Source organism: Henckelia pumila, chromosome 4 (genome assembly GCF_033568475.1).
Source record: "Henckelia pumila isolate YLH828 chromosome 4, ASM3356847v2, whole genome shotgun sequence".
NCBI lineage: Eukaryota > Viridiplantae > Streptophyta > Magnoliopsida > Lamiales > Gesneriaceae > Henckelia > Henckelia pumila.
The window spans coordinates 22,561,157-22,584,883 of record NC_133123.1 but is presented as its reverse complement, the minus strand read 5'-3'; the positions used below and the strand labels follow the sequence as shown (position 1 = coordinate 22,584,883).

The window sequence follows — 23,727 nt, the reverse complement described above, 5'->3', positions numbered from 1 at the left end:
AGTCTGAGGAGTCAACGTCTAGAGCTGCAAGTAGATAACATATCTGTAGTGACCCTTACCCGAATCACCTACTAAACAGAAATTAGGCATGCAATTAACTTAATTAAACAGAAATCAGAATTCAACTGCGGAAACCATAACATTTATACAATCCCAAGAAAAGGAATCTGTAAATATCCAAAATAATATAAAACCAAATCGAATAGCTGTATAAACCCAAAACAACAGAATAAAAACCTAAACGAAGCTCCAGCTGATCAACCACTGCCTAGCCCCTCTTGGATCCACCCGCCTCGTCCAATCGCAAACCTGCCCCTTAGAATAGGGTGTCCAGAACACAGAGTACGAGACGTGAGCATAAAACACTCAGCATGAGAGTATGAGTATACATGCATGCAAAGTGAACTCCCTATAAACTCGAGGTCAAGGATCAGATAACATAAACAGACCGGACCCTGGTATGTAGTACGCTGTGCCGTCGCTTCAGGAGGTGGCTCCCATACCAAAATACCAGTGGATATGCCGGACCCAAATCGATGGAAGTCCAATCACCCCTACTATAGACATCTCGAACGAGATAGCTCAATATGAAAATGTATGCAGCATAAATCAATGACATATAAATCATGCAGTCACATAATACATGCATACTCAGTCAGGATATCTCGAATAATACTTTTGTACCTCAAATACTAGGCAAGTTCTATCAGCCCTAGGTCCACGCCTATAATCCGCTCTACACTGCCAAATGATACTACTATCATTATAGCACTCTAAAAGCCTTAACTAAGCTAAAGCATACTCCTAAATATTTTTAGGAAGCAAAAGCTATACCTTCGTCCGTCGTTAGTCCTTTGATGTCGATTGCCTCAAAACTAGGCCACAGCTCCGCTACGATGCCTGGATCTCTATGCCACTTCCGGATTCCCGATGGGACGCCTAGAATTTCCTAGATCTGAGTTAGAAGGCTAAGGAATCGAGAGAGAAGAGGTGATTGGTGCGTCTAAATCTGAATCTCGGCCCTCCTATTTATAGACGGAATTCGGATCGTCCGAACTGGACTTCGGAGCGTCCGAACATGATCGGACCATCCGATCTCGACTTCGGGTCGCCCGAACCCAATAATACGTCATTGCTTACATCAGCACAATGACGTCATCCATGAAGACTGTCGGCAGCACGTTCGGAGCGTCCGAACCACTCTTCGGATCGTCCGAACCCTGACTTCGGACCTTCCTAACCCTGAGTTCGGAGCCTCCGAACTCGACGGCCCTCGAACCATTTTCGAGCGTTCTGAATCCATTTTCGAACTCTGTTAATCCATCTGGGACTCCCTTAATCATGTTTTATTACATCTAAACATGATCATATTATTAATTACTCATAAATCATTAATTCTGGATACGGGTTACTACATTCTCCCCCACTTAAGATATTTCGTCCTCGAAATCCGATCTTAAGTACCGAATGTAAAACAACAATCCAAAACATTCTTTATTCAAATCAAATGTTTACATCTGAATACAAATCAAAAATGAAATCAAAATAACTCAGGATGTTCTGCACGCATCCTATCTTCAAGTTCCCAAGTAGCTTCCTCAGCGCCTCGGCGCTGCCACTGAACTAAAACCAAAGGAATGACTTTGTTCCGCAAGACCTTATCCTTATGATCCAGGATACGAATAGGTCTTTCAAAATACGTCAAATCCTTATCCATTTGAACTTCAGACCGCTGCAGAATATGAGACGGATCTGCCACATATCGTCGCAACAGAGATACGTGAAACACGTTGTGAATACTGGACAGATACGGTGGCAAAGCCAAACGATAAGCCAAATCGCCAATGCTCTCCAAGATCTCAAACGAACCAATAAATCTGGGAGACAACTTGCCCTTAAGGCCAAATTTGAGAATCCTGCTGATAGTTATGTTTTTATTGCATTTGTTAGTGTCATTTTGTTGTTGTTTTGCATTAGTTTACATGTTTTATTTTTGCATTTTGTTAGTATTGCATTTTTTGTATTTGCATGATGGGATTCTCGTTTTTGTGGTTAGGTCGCATATTTTGGGCGGACTAGGACGGAGCTTTGAAGCAATGGAAAAACTGAAATTTCTGAAGATCTCTTCGCCGCTCGATCCACAGGATGTAGCTTATCCTGTAGATTTTGTTATTCTTGACATGGATGAGGATTGTGAGGTTCCGTTGATTTTAGGACGCCCTTTTTTTTGCTGCTAGTAGAACGTTAGTTGATGTTGAGAGAGGAGAGTTAGTTTTGAGACTGAACGATGAGCAAGTTATATTTAAAATGTTAAAGTCGGCTACTGAGAGCCCAATTTTAAAATCTTGCTATGCGATTTATTTGGGTGATATGATTCATGATGTTGGTGAATGTCTGCAGGTGCATCTCTCTGCAGGAATTAGTCATTTGCACAATTTCTTTAATGGTGTGGCATGCAAGTGCAGGACTAGTCTGAGTTGTTCCAAGACGGTGGATAAACCACCTTGAATGTCGCCACTCAAGAGAGGAGTAGAGTCGGGCTATAGACTATAAATTTAGCGTTGACTGGGAGGCAACCCAGTGTTTTTTTTTTTTTTGCTTTTTATTTTGTTTTTGGTTTTTATCTTTATTTTTTATGGAGTTTTGTTTCTTTCCCATGCCAGTTGGTCGTGCTCGCCGATATATCTAGACTGTTGATACCGTCCCAGCAGATACTGTCAAGAAGGAAGAGGATGAATTGAAAACCAGGGGAGTGTTATTTTCGTTTTCATTGTGTTTTTGTTTGTTTTTCATTTTGTTCATTGTTCTGGAGCATTGAGGGCAATGCTTTGGATAAGTATGGGGGGGTAGACTAGTATTGCATTATCTATGTGTTTGTGTTGCATCTGTCATGTTTCGTGTTTGTTTTCATATTTTTGTTTTTGTTCATTTGTGTTGTCTTGCATGAGTTGGATGAGTCATAATAGCCAATGATGATGAAGTTTATTTGAAAAAATTGGGTTTTTGAAAAAAATTTAAAATTTTTTCTCTTGACTGGACATAAGAAGTTGTAGGTTGAACCGTGAATATTTTTAAGCACTAATATTAGACCAGTGAATTGTAGCGAAAGATTTGATGAAGTTTCTGTCTGTTTGATCATTGCACGACAATAGGTGGTTTGTGGATCTTGATTGTGTTCTATGAGTTTTGATGAGGCTCTAGTAAGACACTTATGATCTTGGGCGCACCTAAAAAAAATTTTAATATACAATTCCATCCGGGCCTTGAAAGGATTAAAATCCTATAAAAGATTAAATTTAAGGCTAAGTATGCAGATTAAATGAGATTGATGCTCCATACGGGCTATAGATGAGGGGATTAGAAAGAAAAAATATAATGATTTTTCATATCCTAGCCAGTTATAGCTAAGTTTGCGGGTAATTATTGGGGCTAAAAGCAATACCGGGTGCAAAATCCGAAGGTGTAATTCATTATCTCAAGGGAGGTGAGTTTAGTCTAGAGGTCGTTGGAAGGAATGGATACTTGAAGAGTGAAACTTGCACTAATTTGTCATAGGTTGCTAAGCAGATTTGAGACGAATTCTGTCTAAGTTGCATGAAATTGGAATGACATTTCACACACACGCGTTCACGTTAAACTGAAGGTATATTATGAAAAGTTGAGAGCATGTCGGTGATTTTGTTTTTGTGATTGAACTTCTCGGAGGTTGTGCACTCTCATGAATCGTCCTTACTTATGTTTTGCTTGCATTTTATTTTTGCATGTCTTGCTCGAGGGCGAGTAAGAGTTAAGTATGTGGGTGTTGATAACTACATTTTGTATGCATTTTGTTATGATGTTTTTATGTCGTTCTTGCATTAGTTCGTAATATTTTATATTTGTTTCTGTGTCATTTTATGCATTTTATGCTCATAGCATTTCTTTTGGTTTATTTACAGAAAATTGCGAAAACTTGGTATTTTTGGTTAAGAAGATAAGCTGTCGCTTTGGAGATGGGAGAGTCGATTTGCGACACATTAATTGGATCAGCTTGCCGATGAAGAGAATGGGATTTAAGGGACTGTGTCTCGGCGCATTATTTGGAACGCTGAGCAGCTGTGCATGAGATAATTCAGCGGCACCTACATTAAGAACATGATTAATGGTCATAACTATTGTGCAAGAAAGAGACGCGCATCTAGGGGTGTTCATATTTCGGATAAAACCGAAAAAATCGGAAATTCAAACCGAAAAAATCAAAAACCAAACCGAACCAAAAAACGTATTTTGTAATTCGGATTTAAATATTAAAACCGAAGTTTATTTGGTTCGATTTTGGATTATATATGTCAAAACCGAACCGATCAAAAAAATCGAAATTGAATTAAATTAATAATTTTATTTATATTTTATATGTTATGAGATGATATTTAGTGAATGAATAATCATTTTGAATAATTTTAGTTGATTGTTATTTATTTATTCATTGTTGTCGTTTATGTAATTTATAGTTGATTAATTAAATTTTTTTTATTTAATTTTTAGTTGATTGTTGTTTATATAAGTCATTTAAACTTTATTTTTAAAGTTTTTATTAAGAAATCATGTCAAAAAACATATTATATTTTAAAATGTATTTATATTATTAATTTTAATAATTGTATCAAAATCGGAATAACCATATCAAAATTTGTTTTGTTATTTTTAAAATATTATAAGATTGTGGTTGGATCTTTGTGTTTGTTATTTTTTTGTTTCTTCACTATATGACTATAAATTTAAGTTGTGTGTTGGTATATTTAAATTATATGTTGAATGAAATTTATGTTTCTTTTATTATGTTATGTATTATTAATGATCAAACCGACCAAACCGAACCGTATAAACCGGTCCATTATAATACAAAAACCGAACCAAACCGAACCAAAATAGAACGGTTTGACTTCGGATTACATTTTTTATAAACCGAAAACCAAAAAACCGAACCGAAATTAGAAAAATTAAAACCGAACCGACCGATGAACACCCCTACGCGCATCAACAATGATGAAGAGCAGCTATGCAGAACCTGAAAACGAAACGAGATGTAGCGCGGTTGGCAATGGAGGGAGCAGCATGTTGTGCTATCGCGCATGAGAAAGCTAGGAGCAGCGCTGTTGGTCTTGCTGTTGGCGCATGGTAGAAGCGCCATCGCGCATCAAGAATTTTGGTTAGCGCTAAATGTTAGCGCAAGGAAGAAGCGCAAACACGCTAAATATTCGCGCAAGGAAGGAAGCAATCGCGCAAGGATTTGTGTGTGAGTTATTTTTCGGGCAGAATCATGCTCGCTCGAGCGAGAGCTTGTGCTCACTCGAGCGAGCGAGACGGGAAAATAAATTCTTCGGAACAAAGAGTCTTTCGCTCGAGCGAGAGGTTGTGCTCGCTCGAACGGTACGTTCGGGATCAGGAAAAAATCAAAATTTTGGAAATTAAAAAGTCTTATTTTACAGGCTATTTTTCATGGGTTTTTAAACTCATATTTAAAGGACTTGTTCAGACGTGAAAAAGGGTTCCAGAATTCAGAAAATTGAGACGCAAGGCGGCTACTGCTACCAGGCTTGGGAGATGATTTCTTCTTCTTTTCTTTTATTTTATTTTTATCAATTCATGATTAAAGCATTGTTTGAATTATGAATTTGATTCTTGAGTAGTTTTTCTTTTTCGATCAAGGCCACGTGATTGGATCAGACAATTTATGTAGAAAACTTGTTTTGTTTATTTGATATTTTCAGACTTGATTTGATTTTATTGATTATCGAATTTATATTTGTCTTGCAAATTTCTTGGCCAGTTATTTGTTTGCTTGTTAATCGATTCCAAGTCGACAGAGGAGGTTTCGAATTCGATCACTTTGATAGTCAACATAGTGTAAAACTGACTAGAAATATAATTTGGTTTCATTATGCGGTTTGGGTGTAAACTGAATTTTCAAAGTTATTCATGCATTCAAATTTTATTAGAATTACGAAAGATTAGTTCATCAATATTTGAATAGGTTTGATTGTTCTAGAAATAGTCCTTCGAACAAATTAGGAAAATTCCCGTGAATTAAGATTAAGTCTGATGTTTTAGATCGATTGCTTGTTACATGAATTGTCTGGTATCTACGTGAGTCCTTGATCGAGTTTTTCCCAAATTTGAGTTAAATCCAATTTTTCCAGCTGTGTTTTAGCTAATTTTATTTTAATTGAAATTTTTAGTTATTAGTTTAAAATTTGAAATCTCTCTCTTTGATTAGTCTTGATTAAGTAGAAATAAATATATTTTGGTATTCATATATATACAGTCCATGTGGGTTCGACATCTGGACCTTTGTCCACTATATTATAATTTGACCTGGTGCACTTGCCAGTTGATTTTTAATCATATCGATTTAGCCGGTCAGGGGGTTATCAGCAAACCCGAGATTTCACAAGGGTAATATATGCAATTTTTCCTATTATTAATTTGAGGTAACAATATTTTTTTTTGCATTTTTGGTCTTATTATTAATTTGTATTTTCAATCATGTAACTTGCATGCATTTTTTTTTCATTTGTTGTCATGTTAAAGAACAAAAATTGACCTTTTTATGACCGAAAAATACGGTAGATCCTGACACAAGAAAAGATAAAAATAAAAATAGCATATCAATTGAAGAACAAGAAACGATAACAAATCATAAGTTGCAGGGCTGAAAATGTAAATTCACCGTAATCTGGACCAAAATTAAAAACAAATATGCAAGTTACAAGACTGAAAATAAATTTATTATGTTGACAGGACTAAAACGAAAAAAATACAAAAAAATATGACAAAAAATTGTAGTTGTCCATTATTATTACTAGATACCATGGCACATGCGTTGCATGTGTAATATATGTTTACCTTTATTATTTTAAAACATCTATTAGACATAAGGTTCAATTTCATGTTTTTTTTTTGGTAGTTATGTAGAGTGCAAAGATTTGGAATGACGAGCACAAAGTGCAAGGGAAGAGAAATAGGGATTTGAAACCGTCAGTTTAAAGTGACTATGATAGTAATTGAAGTAAATGTGGGAAGTTGAGGAGAAAATGAGAGGATAAAAGTGGAACGTTAACCAAATCAATTAAAAAATGACATGGGGTAAAATGAGGAGAAATATTTGGTATGTCCATGATATATCAAAACAGTTTTTATATAGTTTTCGGCCTTAATTGAATATATGAATAGCAAAGATATCAGAGATAGTAGAGATTATTTTTTTTTTTTATAAAAAAGAGGAAACTTGTTTTGATTTTTTAATTACTTTTCTTGAAAGCTATTAATTAAAGATGTAGCCCTGCATGTTGTAAATGTTTCTCTTTGAGTCACCTATGAAACTCGGAGGATCTATTTCCCGCCACTCCTCAAGAATCCCCAAATCTGTTCCATCAGTGAGCGTTTGGATTCTCGATCAATCCATCAAGGAGCAACATGCTCACTGCTTCAGAACCCACCAGTTCCGAGACTCGAATGCCATGTCGAAAATCATCAGACATTATGCTCTCACCCAGACGTCTATGGACAAAGCCCGTTCTGCCTTTATCGATGTTCTGCGGCCCACGTTGCCCATTTGGAATCACATGATTCGTGGGTTCTTTCAAAGCGAGCGTCCTGAATGTGCGCTCGATATGTTTGATGGAATGCTTGGGTCGGGAGTGCTCGGGGATAATCTCACTTTGATATTTGCGTGCAAAGCGTGTGGTAGGCTTTCTGATGTTTTATATGGGAAAAGAATTCATTGTCATGTTTTGAAACTTGGGTTTGGGTCATATCTTTATGTGTGTAATGCTTTGATTCATATGTATGGTTGTTGTGGGGATTTGAGATTTTCAAGACAAGTGTTCGACGAAATGAGTGCAAGGGACTTGGTTTCTTGGAACTCATTGATTTGTGGGTATAATCGATGCGGTGATTATAAGGAGGTTTTGGACCTTTTTGACGCCATGAAAATGGGAAATGTGAAGGGTGACGAGGTCACCATGGTGAAAGTTGTGTTAGCTTGTAGTTATTTAGGCGAGTGGAGACTGGTGGATTCTCTGGTGGAGTATATTGAGGATAATTGTGTTAGAATCAGTGTGTTTTTGTACAATACATTGATTGACGTGTACGGGAGGCGTGGCTCCATTGCAGTGGCTCGAGGTTTTTTTGATAGGATGACAGAGAGGAATGATGTTTCTTGGAATGCGATGATTATAGGGGCTGCTAAATCTGGAGATTTAGTTGCAGCTAAAAAACTTTTTGATGAGATGCCAGAAAAGGATGCCATTTCTTGGACTTCTATGATCACGGCATATGCTCAAGCTAACCAATTTGACGATGCTATATGGCATTTCCAGGGAATGATGGCGGCTAATATCAAGCCTGATAAATTTGCAGTGACCAGTGTGCTCTCTGCCTGCGGTCATTTAAGAAGAGTAGATGTGGGTATTGCAGTGCACGATTTTATTTGCAAGAGTGGTACAAAGTTGGATACTTTTGTCGAGAATGCTTTAATAGATATGTATTGCAAGTGTAAATCTATAGACAAGGCGTTTGCCGTATTTCTCAAAATGAAAGAAAAGGATTCCATTTCATGGACTTCAGTCATCTGTGGCCTAGCAATGAGTGGAGATTCGGACAAAGCTCTTGACTTTTTCCAGCAAATGTTAGGTGATGGCATAAGCCCCATTCATGGAACCTTTATTGGTGTATTGCAAGCTTGCGTCCATGCAGGTTTGGTGGAGAAAGGATTTGAATTCTTCTGTAGTATGCGAGAAGATTATGGATTAGTACCGGAAATTCGGCACTATGGATGTGTGGTAGATCTTTTTTGTCGTGCCGGTGAGGTTCTTCGCGCATATGAATTTATAAATCATATGCCTATTGTTCCAGATGTTGTCATATGGAGAGTACTCTTCTATGCTAGCAAATTACACGAAAATCTTGCTATAGCTAAGATTGCGTCAGGCAAGCTATTAGAATTGAATCCTAGTAATGGTGGGAACTATGTGCTCTAATCGAATTCATATGCCAGTGTAGAGAGATGGGATTGTTCCATACAAATGATAGAAGTACGGTGCCATTCTCTGTCAAACAGATCGGGAATTTCATTTTTTCGTGGAGAGGACAGGACTGGATTCATGCTCTCTCATGAATTTCATAGCTGGACAAGAAGATAACTTCCCAGGATTCAGTTTGGAACTTCATCAAGTTTGTCACTCATAACTGACCGAAATCAACTGACTTTGGCTGGAGATCTTATAATTAAAACAACCAATCTTGTCATTTTAGTGCTTAATTCTGCTTTCTCTGGCAAGCTTCATTGAATTGCTTGCTCACTTGTGGATTTTATTCAAGATTCTCCTGTCGGGCCGTCAGTGCTTACAAAAGAAAGCAAAGCAACATTGCTGCTAAGTTTTGATTCTTTCTGAAACATTATAGGTAACTGTCGAGGTTTATCTTCTATACTGTTCCCGTTCTTATTGAATTTCATCTGTCGGTGACATAATATGGCTTGTAGGAACCTGAAGCAGATGCTACTTGTTTGAAAATTGGACATGTTGTCAATTTTCATCAAGAAAGAAAATTGTGTGGTCTTTAACTGGTGCCGATCATCAAATAGAAAAAAGTTTCCACGTGCAGCTTCAGACTCTGCGAGTTTCTGAAGAGGCTGGAGTTATGGTTTTCTTGGTTCTTATATTCTTCATGGAACGACCAATGAATTTTCATGCTTTCAAAAGTTATCTGGATAAACAGAAACACAGTTCAGTCAGGTGCTGGGCCTGCTGGCCAATATGAACCAACAGCCAGCTTGGACTTCAGGTCTGTCTAGTCAACAGCTAGCAAGTCAAGATTTTGATGAATGAGTAGCCACCATGCTGTATAAATTACTAGGAAGAGGTTGCAATCACCTCCAATCCTGGGATTCAGGAATAACTCATTTTACTAGCTTGATTTGGGTGATCTCCCTCAAGCAAAACAGCACGATGCGCAAATTCTGTTGAAGGCACGGAGATGAACACACAAAATTGAGTGTATATTTTCATTAGCTTAGCATGCATTTGTGCTGAGTTTAGAGTCTGGCAGGTAAGTGATTTCGGATGTAGCATGACTGTTTACTTATGGACGCCAGAGGTCTATGTGACGTGGCACACTTAGCCTTCATGATGGGACATCATTGACTCATTCTGAATGAAAATCACCAAGCAAGTGTTGGGTTCCTTTATTGAAGATCGTTCATTGTGTCCATGGATTTATGAATTATGATCGTTGACGAATGTATTGAATTTTTTTTTTTAAAAAAAAATAAAATTTTGAGGATGTGTTCTTCATCTGAATTTGCCTGCATCTGTAATATATTCTAACTTTTTTGTTTGACAAAAATTTTTATGAGACGGTCTCAAGGGTCATATTGATGAGACAAATTTTTTATGTGAGATATCCATTAAAAAATATTATAATGTTAAAAATATTATTTATTATTATAAAAATGGATAGAATTGATTCGTCTGTCTGACGATGAGACCTCTCACAAGAGTGTTATGCCTTTCATGACTTGAATGATGTGCAACAGATATCTATCTAGTATCTACTAACATCATCATCAATAAAATAAATGTCAGCGAACAATGAACAAACGACATAAAAGCTGGACAGAGAGTGACGAATGAATAATTGGGGTTAAAGAATCCATCTTTCTTTATTGAAAGATAATCCAATAAATATTGAATCAACCTTGTATTTTGCTCACACAATCAGAAATGGGCAAAGGTGGGATGTCTCGTGAAAATGGTGAAGAAGAGAACATGGCAGCTTGGCTTCTTGGTGTTAACAATCTCAAGATTCTACCTTTTAAGCTCCCGCCTCTTGGTATTTTAGTGCTTTCACTGATCTCTTTCTCTGTTGTTTCTCTTTGTGATTTTAGTTTTATGATTCGCGTGAGCAATTAACTGTATGCGCTATTTGATTCGGTGTCTCAATCTATATGTTCTTGTTTGTTCGTAGGTCCCCATGATGTTAGAATTAGAATGAAAGCTGTGGGTATCTGCGGAAGTGATGTTCATTATCTCAAGGTGAAACCCTTTCCCTATTCTGGAAAAATATAATTTTTCGGTCACACTGAAGGCAAAGTAAAAATCCGTGGGGTCTGCCTTTCTATGTGACTTGAATATAGACTTTTGTCTTTTTGGTGTGTGGATTTCTGTCTTTGGTATGCTCTGATTTATGGGGAATCGAATTTTGTATATGAATTTATTAAATTGTTTTAACATGGTCTATTTTTCTTAGAGGTCATTGCTTTCTCATGTTGTAGGAGATGAAATTAGCAGATTTTGTTGTCAAAGAGCCTATGGTAATTGGGCATGAGTGTGCTGGTGTAATTGAGGAAGTTGGGGCTGAAGTGAAGCATTTAGTTGCCGGAGACCGTGTGGCGGTCGAACCAGGGATCAGTTGTTGGCGGTGTAATCTTTGTAAGGAAGGCCGGTATAATCTATGCCCCGAGATGAAATTTTTTGCTACTCCCCCTGTTCATGGCTCCCTTGCAAACCAGGTATAGTTAAAGTTATAGTTTTAGATACAGTTGTTTCCATTTTATTCTTTGGTACTGCTACGAGCGATTAGATTTATATCGTGTCAAATAATCTGTTTTGACCCAACTGCAGATTGTGCATCCTGCAGACTTGTGTTTTAAACTCCCTGATAATGTGAGTTTGGAGGAGGGTGCGATGTGTGAGCCCTTGAGTGTTGGGGTTCACGCATGTCGTCGTGCCAATGTTGGTCCCGAGACCACTGTGCTGGTGATGGGAGCAGGACCAATAGGGCTCGTAGCGTTGCTTGCGGCACGTGCTTTTGGATCTCCAAGAATCGTCATCGTAGATGTCGATGATCATCGGCTATCTGTTGCGAAGGACCTCGGAGCTGATGAAACTGTCAAAGTTTCAACTAATATAAACGTTAGTATCTCTTGCTGTTTTGCAAATGAATTTCGTTTATTCAAGAACAAAAATTCATGGTTTCTTGCTACTCGAAAAATGAAAATACATAATGTTTGGTGGCTATTGCCTCATCCGAGAAAAAAACTTTTGACAGTTTACATCAATTATTCAAGATTTGAGTTTACATCGTTACATCTAGATTTTGTACAATAGCAGACGTGTGATCCGACACATACATTCTATTGTATTAACATCCGGAAATAATAATTTTAAACAGGATGTATCAGCAGAAGTTGAACAAATCAAGAAAGCTATGGGAGCAGAAATCGACATCACTCTTGACTGTGCAGGATTCACCAAAACCATGTCGACAGCGTTGGGTGCCACTTCATCAGGTGGCAAAGTTTGCCTTGTGGGTATGGGTCACACTGAGATGACTGTCCCCCTGGCTCCCGCTGCTGTAAGGTATCTGATCACAGATCCTTTTTACCCTCAAAATAATGCATCTACCATTTCTTTTCATTTTATCTATCTTGTCGAGACACATAGGATAATTGATCTGCTCAAAATTTAAAATTTGCAGGGAGGTCGACGTGGTGGGAATATTTCGGTACAAGAACACATGGCCCTTGTGCATAGAGTTCCTGAGGAGCGGAAAGATAGATGTGAAGCCATTGATCACCCACAGGTTCGGATTCTCTCAGAAGGAGGTTGAAGACGCGTTCGAAACGAGTGCTCGTGGCGGTAATGCTATCAAGGTCATGTTTAATCTGTAGAAAGTTGTGTAAAAATGGTGTCAATAAGATAATAAAATAACTATACTCCATTTGTGATGGAGCTTGGTTCCTCCCTTTTTCTCTGTGTAAGCTTGAGATAAAGTTCAGATTCTGAATGTGAAATTTCTTGGTGTTTTGGAAATCCAATTTTTATATGCTTCTTAATTCTTATGCAGGAATGGCCTTTTGACCTAGAATACATATTTTAGGGTTAAAAAATATGTTTATATATTTAAAGTTTATTTAAAATTCGAGAAAAATAGGTTTGTCAACCACTTTTGTCAATGAGGGGGAATTTAAAGTTGTCCTAGCTTCCTGTCCACCTTCTATCTAAAATTACAAGTTAATTTTGTTCGACAAGATCGATATGATAAGAGTTTTATCAATGTAAAGAAGTGACAACTTGATTTTTTTGTGACCCTTGTGTGTGAAATTTATTCATTTTCCTTGCAAGGAAGTGACTGTTTGAGGTCATACAACGTTGGTATTAAGATGAAGAGAGAGAAAATAAGATGAGCAAAGCATCAATTATTCATCACTAAACATTACAATGGCTCAAGTTCATAAGCCTGAATGAGACCAAACACATTTACTATATTCACCTCGCATTTAGGTAACATAAAGATCACTCAACCAACCTCTAATCAAACTACCAACTTTAGGACCCAAAAATTGGAGAAAAATGGAAAAATGGAAACAGCCATCCTCTCATCTCGCGTTTGTTTTCTTGAACTTGTACAGCGAAAAATGAAGGAGCCAAGATAGCGTTAAAAGTGATTTGATATATGGTTAATCATCTGCATCTCATGATGCTGCAGCTGGTTCAGTCGACCACTTCCATACTCGCACCAGGCCGGATCCATCTCCGATGAAGAATAAACCACCAGGACCAATTTGAATGGAGCGAACCTCTTTCTGGGAAAAGATCTTCCCTCTCTCGGAAAATCTAGTAGAGAAAAACAACCAACATGAAAGGATTAATATCAAAGTTATCATGCCTCAGTTCTTAAAGTAGAGTTGAGGCCGACTAGAATTCAGTGAGATCTTATGAAATCAAAGCCTGGATCATCATGTAACAAGAGACAGGTATATCAGCATATGGGACTCACGATGGTAAATCATAAACTCGGATGGAATTGTCATTGCCAGAGCACATCAACACTGGCTTGCCTTCTGAATCATGCATCCCACAGAGTGTGAGTAAACCCTGCAGAAAACAATTGCAGTTAAAAACCGATATTTTTCTAGCAATATTAAAGGTGTTGATCTATATGGGGGTATTTTAGGAAGAACACATAAAAACACACCAAGAGCCCAAGATGGTTATTATGTGGTGCTTTTTCTTAATAATATAAGTAATATTACAATTACAATTATAATATAATGAAGTAATAGATTAATATAAAGATGCGGTTGCAGTTGTGCTCATAATGATTCCGCTCAGACGAAGAAGAAAACATGTGTAAACAACAAACGAAAACATACATATTCCTCTGTATGGGTATATGTTACATCCAAATTCCCAGTCTCCGTTACAGCCCAAACCTGCGCAAAATAGGGAAATCAACAAAAAGGCAAGACAATTATCTATTACAGATATATTTCCAAGTCAGATGATACAGATGGGAGCAGCATCAAATTTTAGGAAGAACACAAACCTTTACAGTTTTGTCCAATGAAGCTGACAAAAGAAACTGATCCCAGCATAGAACGGACATCACAACATTTGTATGCCCTGTTAACGTCTGTAGGCACTGTAAAGTTTCCAGACTCCATACCTGAACACAGAGCATATAACATATAACATTCATAGAATAAGAACGGCCCACACAGACACCTTACAGCAAGATTTTTAAGGGCAAAATTTAGTACGAAATGATGTGGGAAAGAAATGAGTGAACTTATCTCAGGAGTCAGGAGGCCAACTTACTTTGATAGAGTGGTCCATGGAACCAGAGTACATTTTGTTTCCTCCAACAACTAGCGACAAAACTGCACGAGTGTGCTCCTTGAGAGATGCTGCTGGTTCAAAGCAATTGGAAACCATATTGAATTTCCATGCCAATATTGCCCCATCCTGCAGTAGATGAGCACAATCAGATTAATACAGTCTAGTGGTGTACGCAAGTGCATCCCTATCTATGACTAGGACAAGCAATAAATCACTTTCAGTTCATGCACATTGTCATAGCCCATCCCTCTAGGCTCTAGCAACTCAAATTGTGAGATAATATTTGTGCATGGACAACAAAACAGCTGCAGACAATTCATTAACGTATAGAAAATGACAATCGATTTTGTAATCCCAAAAAAAGGCTAAAATACCTGTGTACCAGCAAAGAGGAACTCATAGCCAACAACAAGGGAATAAACTTGGCCAACTGGTCCATTTAAACTGAGCTCCGCAGAAGTTTGAGTATTCCATGCCTAGCACAGCACACAAAAAACCAGTGACTAAAATAATGGGACATTAATGAAGCAAGTGGATAAGGCCTTATTTTAGACAAGTAAGAGAATAATAAACATAGCGGTACAACGGTGAGCCAAAACAAGGGTAATTGTGGTTGCTTGCATTTAAATTTTTATCTTACCTTGACAAGATTTGTTAAACCAACAAATACCCAAGGGCCTTCACTTAGCATACATCCAACAGCAGCACCTAAATTCACTACACCTGCTAGCTGTGGTAAAATAGAAAGGAAAAAGAACCACAAATTGGTTAAGTACAACTATTCATGTCATTGAGAATCCAGTAATCAAAAGACCAAAGTGAGTAAGAAAATATCTAAACCATGCAATGTAAGTTGACACGAGTCATAGGAGTTGATATGAATCAACCCAATCCAATAGTTTCTGTATCTTGTGCATTTATTCATTATCTATGTACAACACCTCCCAATTTTACTTAGCTCAGAGTATCTCAACCACATTAACATATGTCAAGTTGATAATTGATTCTATTTAAATTTAGGTTTTAAATTGTGAAATCATGTAAACAATCATCAGCAAGCTGCAGTCTACACTTCCAATATTCGGTCTCTAAACACAAGTAATATATGCAAATCAACTGTTAAGGAAAGAAAATTGAAATGTAAACAACCTGACCAGACTGGCAGTCCCAAACTCTAACAGTCTCATCTTGACTCCCAGTGTACAGCTTATCTGACCCAGAGGGCAAAGCAATCCCAGTAACAACCTGGTTGAAATTTTTTTGTTTCAAGACAAAAGTAAGACAACGTTTAAGACATATTGCAACGAGTAATGCTAACTCAATAACATGCCATTAAGAATTTTTGTGAACGAAAATGCAATAAAATAAACTATCCATTATACACCAAAGCACCAAAGAACACAACATTTATCTAAGGAAAAACAGCAATATCAATCATATTAACTAGGTCATGTTTTTCATTAAAACCAAGATGGATCAGAGTCTTAAATGGTGGTCGAGGGGCCATTGCCCCACTGCCTTAGCCTTAGGCAGTTTTTTTGGCGGTCAAAAACTTATTTTTAATGCATTATACAATTTTGTTTAAAAATATAATAGCCAACTCAATCACCAATATTTAATGTATACATGTATTGCATGATTATATATAATTATATATATAAATAGTTAAAAGAAATTCGACTGCCCAGGCAGTACCTAGGTGGCCGAGGCGGTGAATCGCGCCGCCACCGCCATTTTAACACAGATAAATCAATGGCAACACCGTCTGAGAAATTGACAAACCAAAGAATTCCAGGATATAAAATTATAAATCCACATAGTAAAACATCGCATAATCTTCAGCTAAATAAAATAATTATACAATCCAAGTAAAAGAAAAATCCAACAATGACTTCAAACTCCAATTCACAACAAACGGCGATCCTTTTGTAACTGTGAGAAACGTAGCAAAGATAACCTGCTGATGGCCTTCAAGTGGCGTCAAAAGCGAAAAGCAATCTCCCGTAGACCACTGATGCAAGTATTTACAAGTATCCCCAAATCTACAGCTCCCTTGCGCCATCCAATAATTACACAATTTCTCAATCTTCTTTATCGCCGTCCTATCGCCACTGGCAGGCTGCCGCGATTGCTCTCTGCCCCACGTGTTACTGTTATTACTAAAATAATTATTGTTCCCGGTTCTCCTCAATCCTCCACCGGCTCGATACTTATCGTCCGTACCGAACCCCTGATTCGCCGCCCTCTTCCCATTCACCGCGGGCGGCAACTCGCTGTGCAAATATGGGCACGGGAATTTCGCGCACTTCCCTTGTCTCCAAAAAAAACAGACTTTTTGCTGCTTGTTATTGCTCCCACTATCGCTCGAAGACGACGGCCCGAGTCTACTGAAAATCCGTCTTCCTCCATCCACATCCATGATTAATTACACGGCAGAAGGTCGAACTACAGTGAAAATCAGGAAATGTCTAAGTTAATTGAAAGAAACAAGGGTTTTTTATGAGATCGCGCGCGATTGGATTCAGGAAAATCGTTTGATCTGGAAAATTGAATATTTATGGGGATAAGAAATATGGAATCCACGCTCGGGGTGGATTAAAAATTACAAACCCTAGTATTTGGGGATTGCAAAAGGATTTGGAAGTAAGAACTCTGATAAGTGAGATTTTAGCGTAAAAAATGAGCTTTATAATTATTTATCTATTGCTACGATTGGTGAATGGTGACTTCTATTTGGATTCAAAGTAATTCTACTATTTTAATAACTTTATATTAAATATTTTTTTAAAAAAAATTTATATTAAATAAAAATAAAATTATTAATTAATATGTTTATTTTATGAAATTTTATTTGATGCAATTAGAATATCCAAATTAGTTACTACTGGCATATTCTATTTTATAAGTAGTATTTCTGATCGTATCATAAATTCATGGACAATGAACCTTTATATATACTAGTGTTTTTTTAATCAAAAATAAATATATATATATATATATATATATATATATATATATATATATATATATATATACTAGTGTTTTGATGCGAGCACTCAACCAGTATTTTTTAATTAAATTTGATTTATATTATAATATGGGTAATATCATAATTATAAAAAAAAAATTTAGGGATCATGTTGCAATTTTGATTTTGACAACACCAATCTACAAACAATTTGTATAGACAAACAAAACAAAACAAACAAACACGAAAATGAAAAATTAAAGAAAAGAAGACCAAGACACACCACCCTACCAAATAGTCGGTCTAGGGAGATGAGACTTAGACGGTGTTTGGCTGAGTTTATAAGCTCTACAAAACAGCTTATAAGTTGTTTTACAGCTTATAAGCTATTTGTTTGGTAATAATTTTCCAAACAGCTTATAAGCTATCAAAATAAGTTGTTTGACAGCTTATAAGTTGTTTTTAAAAAAGTAAGGGGGTCTTACTTTTTTTTGAATATTTTAACATTCTATCTCTCCAAAATATCCTTGAATATTTTCATAAATCTCCATCATATCCTGCGCCCATTAAATATTAAATATTATTTTAAAAAAATATTCAAAATCATATAAAATTTCCTAAATTAAAACATTAAAATAGTTTTATTTTTTTAATATAGGTTTATTCTAAAACTATTTTCGTATATGTATAATTCAAAACATTATCTTCATAGCATTATACCTTTTTTGATAATTTTGACAATAAAAAGATCTTATAATACCAAACATATCAATATCTTTAAGTTTTTTAAAATAGTTTTACCAAAACACTTTAACAGCTTATTTTTAAAATAAGTCTTGACAGTTTATAAGCTCATAAAACAGCTTTTAAGCTCTAGAAGCTTATAAGCTTTTTTTAATAAATTTAGCCAAATACCCTCTTACAGTGTGTTTGGATACCTAAAAAATAGGATTTGGATTTGGAATTGAAATTGAATTTGGAATTGGATTTTAAATATATGGAATTTGAATTCCATTTTGGTGTTTGGAAAAAAATTAAAATATATTTTGGAATTTGATAGTATAAATTTTATATAAATGATATTTTGTAAAAAAAATTTGAAGAAAACTTAAAATTTATAACCAAAGTATATATATTTATTATTAAAATATTTTTATTATTTTTATAAACCCAAATCCCGTGAAATCCCATGAAATCCGACCAATTTTATAAGGATTTCAGTTAGTTAAATGAAATCCCATGAAATCCCATCAAATACCAATTCCGTTTTGAAATTCCGTTTTGCCAAACACTAAAACGGTATTTTCAATTCCAAATCCCACCAAATCCAATGCAATTCCGTGATTCCAAACACAGTGTTAATATATTGGTGTGTGTGTATATATATATATATACTACTAGTAAACATATGTACACGATGCGTGCAAATAAATTAAATATTTATCTTATAAACTATAGTTTTATATTTGTGCATAACAAATTTTAATATGAAATATAATAAGGTTTGAGTAATTTATATTTAATGTTATGTTTTTTGTTGTTATTTATTTTATTTAAAAAGAATTATGGTAATTATGAATAAAGGTATTTTGGAGACAAAAATTGGCAAATCGGTTTCTGTCCAACCTATAATATAGAAGATAGAAGATATAAAAGATATTTAACAAAAATTGGTAGTTATTTAATAATATAGAAGATAGAAGATATAGAAAATAGAAGATGTACAATGAACTTTTATATATACTAGCAACGAAAACACAGTATATATACTAGCAACGAAAGCACAGGCGTTGCGTATGTAATATAGCAAATAAAAATGTTATATATTGTTGCATGCATTTATGTGATAAACATTTATTTATAGATTATTATTTTAGTTTGGCAAATCGATTTCAGTCCAACCCCCAAACCTTAACTCAATTTACAATAATGTACGATTTTGATTGGCAAAAGAAAAAGGAATAAACAACAATTTGAAGCAAGATATATGCTAAATCAAACAAAATTCCTGATCATGTGCATACTCTCCAGTGATGAGGGAAGCCTGGTGTTGGATACTTGTTGCTCGCTGGATACTTGTTGCTATTTTTACATACCAACTTCAGCCATTGTGCAAATTGTTAGATGCAGCCGACAATTATATCTCGTAGCATATGTAACACTTGAATTTCTATATCTTAAGGTATAATCGCTCATTTGTTAAATGCATTGAGACCATTTTTCTCGTAATTTTCTAAAGTAATATAATAATATAAAAGTACAAATAATCGTAAATTACGAACATTTGAAATGATAGTGAATGACAACAAGACTGGTTGCGCATCATTCCCCACATTTTAATAATTTTCCTCCATTGTATCCATATACATAAACAAATAAGCATATATTAACATGGAAATCTGTTCAAAGTAAAATTATTTTCTATGATTCTTTCCCCACGAAGAAACAATAAAAATTTTTGGAGAAAATTTCTGGATCTAAAACACTTTATGCATTAAATATTTATATCCTCTGAAGGAGCAATGATTGAAAGGGAAAAATTAATTAGAAAATGTTTTTGAAATATGTCTGCATCTTCATTTTGATCGGTATCCGTTCTTCTTCTCTACTAATTTGATAAAAGATTTTTAATTTAATCCTAAAAATTCAAAACATTAACCATTTGAATTTATATCTTTAAACTAGGGATATATGACAATTTTTTTCGCGGGTTCGAGGGTGAATATTCGGGTATGAGTTCGAGTTCCGGGATTTTTAAAAATACCCGCAACTTATTGAAGCGGGTATGAAGATGTTATTCACATTCCGAACCCGCTCCGATAATAATAATAATAATAATAATAATAATAATAATAATAATAATAATAATAATAATAATAATGAAGTATATAAATATTTTATTTATCAAATTTTATTAAATCTAAAATTTTATAAAAATTATAATTAAAAGTATTATTATTATTTAGTTTATATATATTTTATGTATTATATATAATATATACTCTTATGATAACATATTTTTTTATAACATAAAACTATTATTTGAATCTCATTCATGTTACGTACGTAGACATATAAACTATTAATATTAATCTATGTATATATTTTGTTATTTATTTTGATAAATTTAGAAAAAATATATATTCTTAATAAATTTTTGATATATAATATTTTATTTAAAATAATAAATTTTATTGGTAGCGATATTTGTTATTTAAAATATTTTGATTAATTTTAAAAGTGAATATTATAATCAAAATTTTTACCCAAAATATTTAATGTATTTTATCATAAAATTGAATAATAATTTTTATTCTTATAAAATAAAATTTACTAATATCATATATATATATATATATAATAATATAATTTATTAATAATATATATTCTCGGGTAGGGGTGTAATCGAGTCAAGCCGAGTCGAATAGTTTATATTTGACTACTTGAGCTCGAGCTCGATCGAGTAGTTAATTTCGTACTCGAGCTCGAGCTCGAGCTCGTCTATATCTCGAGCTACTCGAGCTCGAGCTCGAAAATTATATATAAATATATATAAATAAAAAATTATATGAATAAATAAATAAATAAAATATTATATGCATTAAATTTATATATATATATTTATATTATATATTATATTTATATGTGTTATCGAGTAGCTCGCGAGCTACTCGAACACATATATTTGAAGCTCGAGCTCGAGCTCGTTTGTATATTCTCGAGCTCGAGCTCGGTCAAATCGAGCTCCAGTCAAGTTTGACCGAGCTACTCACGAGTAGCTCGGCTCGTTTACATCCCTATAATCTCGGGTATGGGTACGGGAATGTGGACTTGATCCCCGCGGAGATGGAGACGGAGTTTGAATTCGGGGACGGAGTCTCTAAGCTTGTAGACGTAATTGTTGTTATATTGAAAAACCTCTAATCCGTGTCCACCGCCATGTCCACAGGGGCACTTGAAATGGAGAACTAAATCCTGCTCCACCCAAAGTGCTTGCTCCGAAGGCTTCTCAGTTTCGTCCTGCAATCAATTCGCTAAAACTCAAACGACATAACATCAATATTGTATATGTAATGACATTGCTAGAAGTGAAAAACCAAAATATCATTGGAGGAGCTAGAGCTGCAGAATGAAACTAGTTCACAGAGCTACAGAAATTACATGTAAAAGAGAACAGTATAAGCAAATGCAGAACATTATTGGAGGAGCTAGAGCTGCAAAATGAAACTAGTTCACAGAGCTACAGAAATTACATGTAAAAGAGAACACTATAAGCAAATGCAGAACATTATTTCCCTTTAAATTTCTAATAAAACTAGTTCACAGTGCTACATAAATTATATGTAAAAGAGAGTGTTATAAGCAAATGCAAAACATCATATCCCTTCAAATTTCTACAAGCAAAACACAGCTGCAGAATATACACAATGCACTTATTTCCAATTGACAATTACTGAATATTTGAATACGAGAAAATGAATACTGACGTTGAGATGGAGTGTGCCTACGACCACCCCACCACCACCAGTGTCGCCGCCCCAGCCGAACCACCAGAGAACCGCCACAAAATTGCAGACCGTTGGACGACCGCATCCAACACGGCAGCCTCCTCTAAACACAACAACCCTTCGTTTGGTTTCAACGCTCCTCCACTCTCGCTCTCATTTACCAGTATCTGCCTCACTACTGGTTCCCTACCGAGCCCACCAATGGTCATAACAGAGTCTATCGGCGTGAGTAGTTTTTTCATTTTTTTTCCCCAAATCGCTTTCATGATTAAATCTCTGGATCAATTTCAGAGATCAACCAGTCTAGAAAGAGTGAATAAGCGCTTGAGCCAGTGGAAGAAAGAATGGGATGCCTTCATTTGGAAGGGGAAGAGGATGAAGAAAAGGATGACAAGGTTTCACCGCTTCTGTATATTAATTCTAACATTTTAATTTCCAATTAAATAGGCTTAATTTGGATTTTGTGTTTTGAATTGGGTTTTTGAAATTAGGATTAGGGTTTGATATGTTCTTTTAAGTAAGCCTAATTTTCATTGTTGTGTTTTGCTTCTTGCGTTTTAATTCTTCCCAATGTTGATAAATATGGCTAGGAGAACTATTAAGAAAAAAAGAGCCAACATTTATGATTTTGCACATCATAACATAAGTTCGATCCGGTCATTGATTCAGGAATCCAATTCAAAACATAAAACACGTTTAGTTTGAGGAAGAATATGGTATAGAAGTAGCAGAGGAAGAATCTGATATAGGGGTAGGAATATTAGTTTCATCATGAATCAAAAGATGACGAGGAAAAACTAGGAATGACAATTTTTCCCGTGGGTTCGGATACCCACGGGGAAAACCCGAAATGAGGCGGGTTTGAGGGAGCATTTTCGGGTATGGGTTCGGGGATTTTTAAAAAATCTCCGCTACATATTGGGCGGGTATGGGGATGTTATCCCCATCCTCGAACCCGTCTCGATAATAATAATAATAATAATAATAATAATAATAATAATAATAATAATAATAATAATAATAATAATAATAATAATAATAATAATAATAATAATATACAAATATTTTAATTATCAAATTTTATTAAATCTAAAATATTATTAAAATTTAAAATTAAAATTAAAAGTATTGTTATTATTTGGTTTATATATATTTTTATGCATTATATATGATACATTCGTTTTTTATAACGTAATTTTTTATAACATAAAAATATTATTTGAATCTAATTCATGTTACGTACACATAAACTATTTATATTAATCTATGTATATTTTTTTATTTATTTTTATAAATTGAGAAACAATATATAATCTTAATAAATTTTTGATTCATAGTATTTTCTTTAAAATAATAATTTCGATTGATAGAAATATTTTTTATTTAAAATATTTTTATTAATTTTAAAAGTTAATATTAAAATAAAAAATTTGACCCAAAATATTTTATGTATTTTATGAGAAAATTGAATAATAATTTTTATATTCTTATATAATAAAATTTACTAATATCATATATATATATATATATATATATATTTTATAATAAAATTTATTTATAATATATATATATATATATAAAAATATAT

General features: G+C 34.7%; 3 protein-coding genes across 3 annotated transcripts; 2 read left to right on the top strand and 1 right to left on the bottom strand.

Moving 5' to 3' along the window:
* Nucleotides 1-7,348: 7,348 nt before the first annotated feature.
* LOC140865413 (pentatricopeptide repeat-containing protein At2g22410, mitochondrial-like) lies at nt 7,349-10,396 on the top strand. Its single transcript, XM_073270053.1, has 2 exons — nt 7,349-9,444; nt 9,524-10,396. The coding sequence occupies exon 1, from the start codon at nt 7,356-7,358 to the stop codon at nt 9,018-9,020; it is 1,665 nt and encodes a 554-aa protein (XP_073126154.1). The 5' UTR covers nt 7,349-7,355; the 3' UTR covers nt 9,021-9,444; nt 9,524-10,396.
* A 219-nt stretch (nt 10,397-10,615) lies between these two features.
* Nucleotides 10,616-12,856, top strand: LOC140894704 (sorbitol dehydrogenase). The gene is made up of 6 exons (XM_073303280.1): nt 10,616-10,872; nt 11,008-11,075; nt 11,315-11,551; nt 11,664-11,954; nt 12,214-12,401; nt 12,520-12,856. Exons 1-6 carry the CDS (start codon nt 10,764-10,766, stop codon nt 12,710-12,712), a joined length of 1,086 nt encoding a protein of 361 aa, XP_073159381.1. The 5' UTR covers nt 10,616-10,763; the 3' UTR covers nt 12,713-12,856.
* A 369-nt stretch (nt 12,857-13,225) lies between these two features.
* On the bottom strand, nt 13,226-17,321 carry LOC140894703 (zinc finger CCCH domain-containing protein 48-like). The gene is made up of 9 exons (XM_073303279.1): nt 16,621-17,321; nt 15,813-15,908; nt 15,304-15,393; nt 15,038-15,139; nt 14,643-14,789; nt 14,371-14,490; nt 14,198-14,257; nt 13,822-13,919; nt 13,226-13,658 (listed from the first exon to the last, which is right to left on the bottom strand). The coding sequence occupies exons 1-9, from the start codon at nt 17,080-17,082 to the stop codon at nt 13,517-13,519; spliced, it is 1,317 nt and encodes a 438-aa protein (XP_073159380.1). The 5' UTR covers nt 17,083-17,321; the 3' UTR covers nt 13,226-13,516.
* Between the last annotated feature and the right edge of the window lie 6,406 nt (nt 17,322-23,727).

Bases quoted from the DNA above. Each gene is read 5' to 3' on its own strand.
- LOC140894704 (XM_073303280.1), top strand. From the start codon at position 10,764: ATGGGCAAAGGTGGGATGTCTCGTGAAAATGGTGAAGAAGAGAACATG. The intron at 11,076-11,314 runs GTGAAACCCTTT...CTCATGTTGTAG, and splicing joins GTGATGTTCATTATCTCAAG to GAGATGAAATTAGCAGATTT. The intron at 11,955-12,213 runs GTTAGTATCTCT...AATTTTAAACAG, and splicing joins AAGTTTCAACTAATATAAAC to GATGTATCAGCAGAAGTTGA.
- LOC140894703 (XM_073303279.1), bottom strand. From the start codon at position 17,082: ATGGATGTGGATGGAGGAAGACGGATTTTCAGTAGACTCGGGCCGTCG. The intron at 15,909-16,620 runs GTTATCTTTGCT...AATTTCAACCAG, and splicing joins CACTTGAAGGCCATCAGCAG to GTTGTTACTGGGATTGCTTT. The intron at 13,659-13,821 runs GTGAGTCCCATA...TTTCTCTACTAG, and splicing joins CGAGTTTATGATTTACCATC to ATTTTCCGAGAGAGGGAAGA.
- LOC140865413 (XM_073270053.1), top strand. From the start codon at position 7,356: ATGAAACTCGGAGGATCTATTTCCCGCCACTCCTCAAGAATCCCCAAA.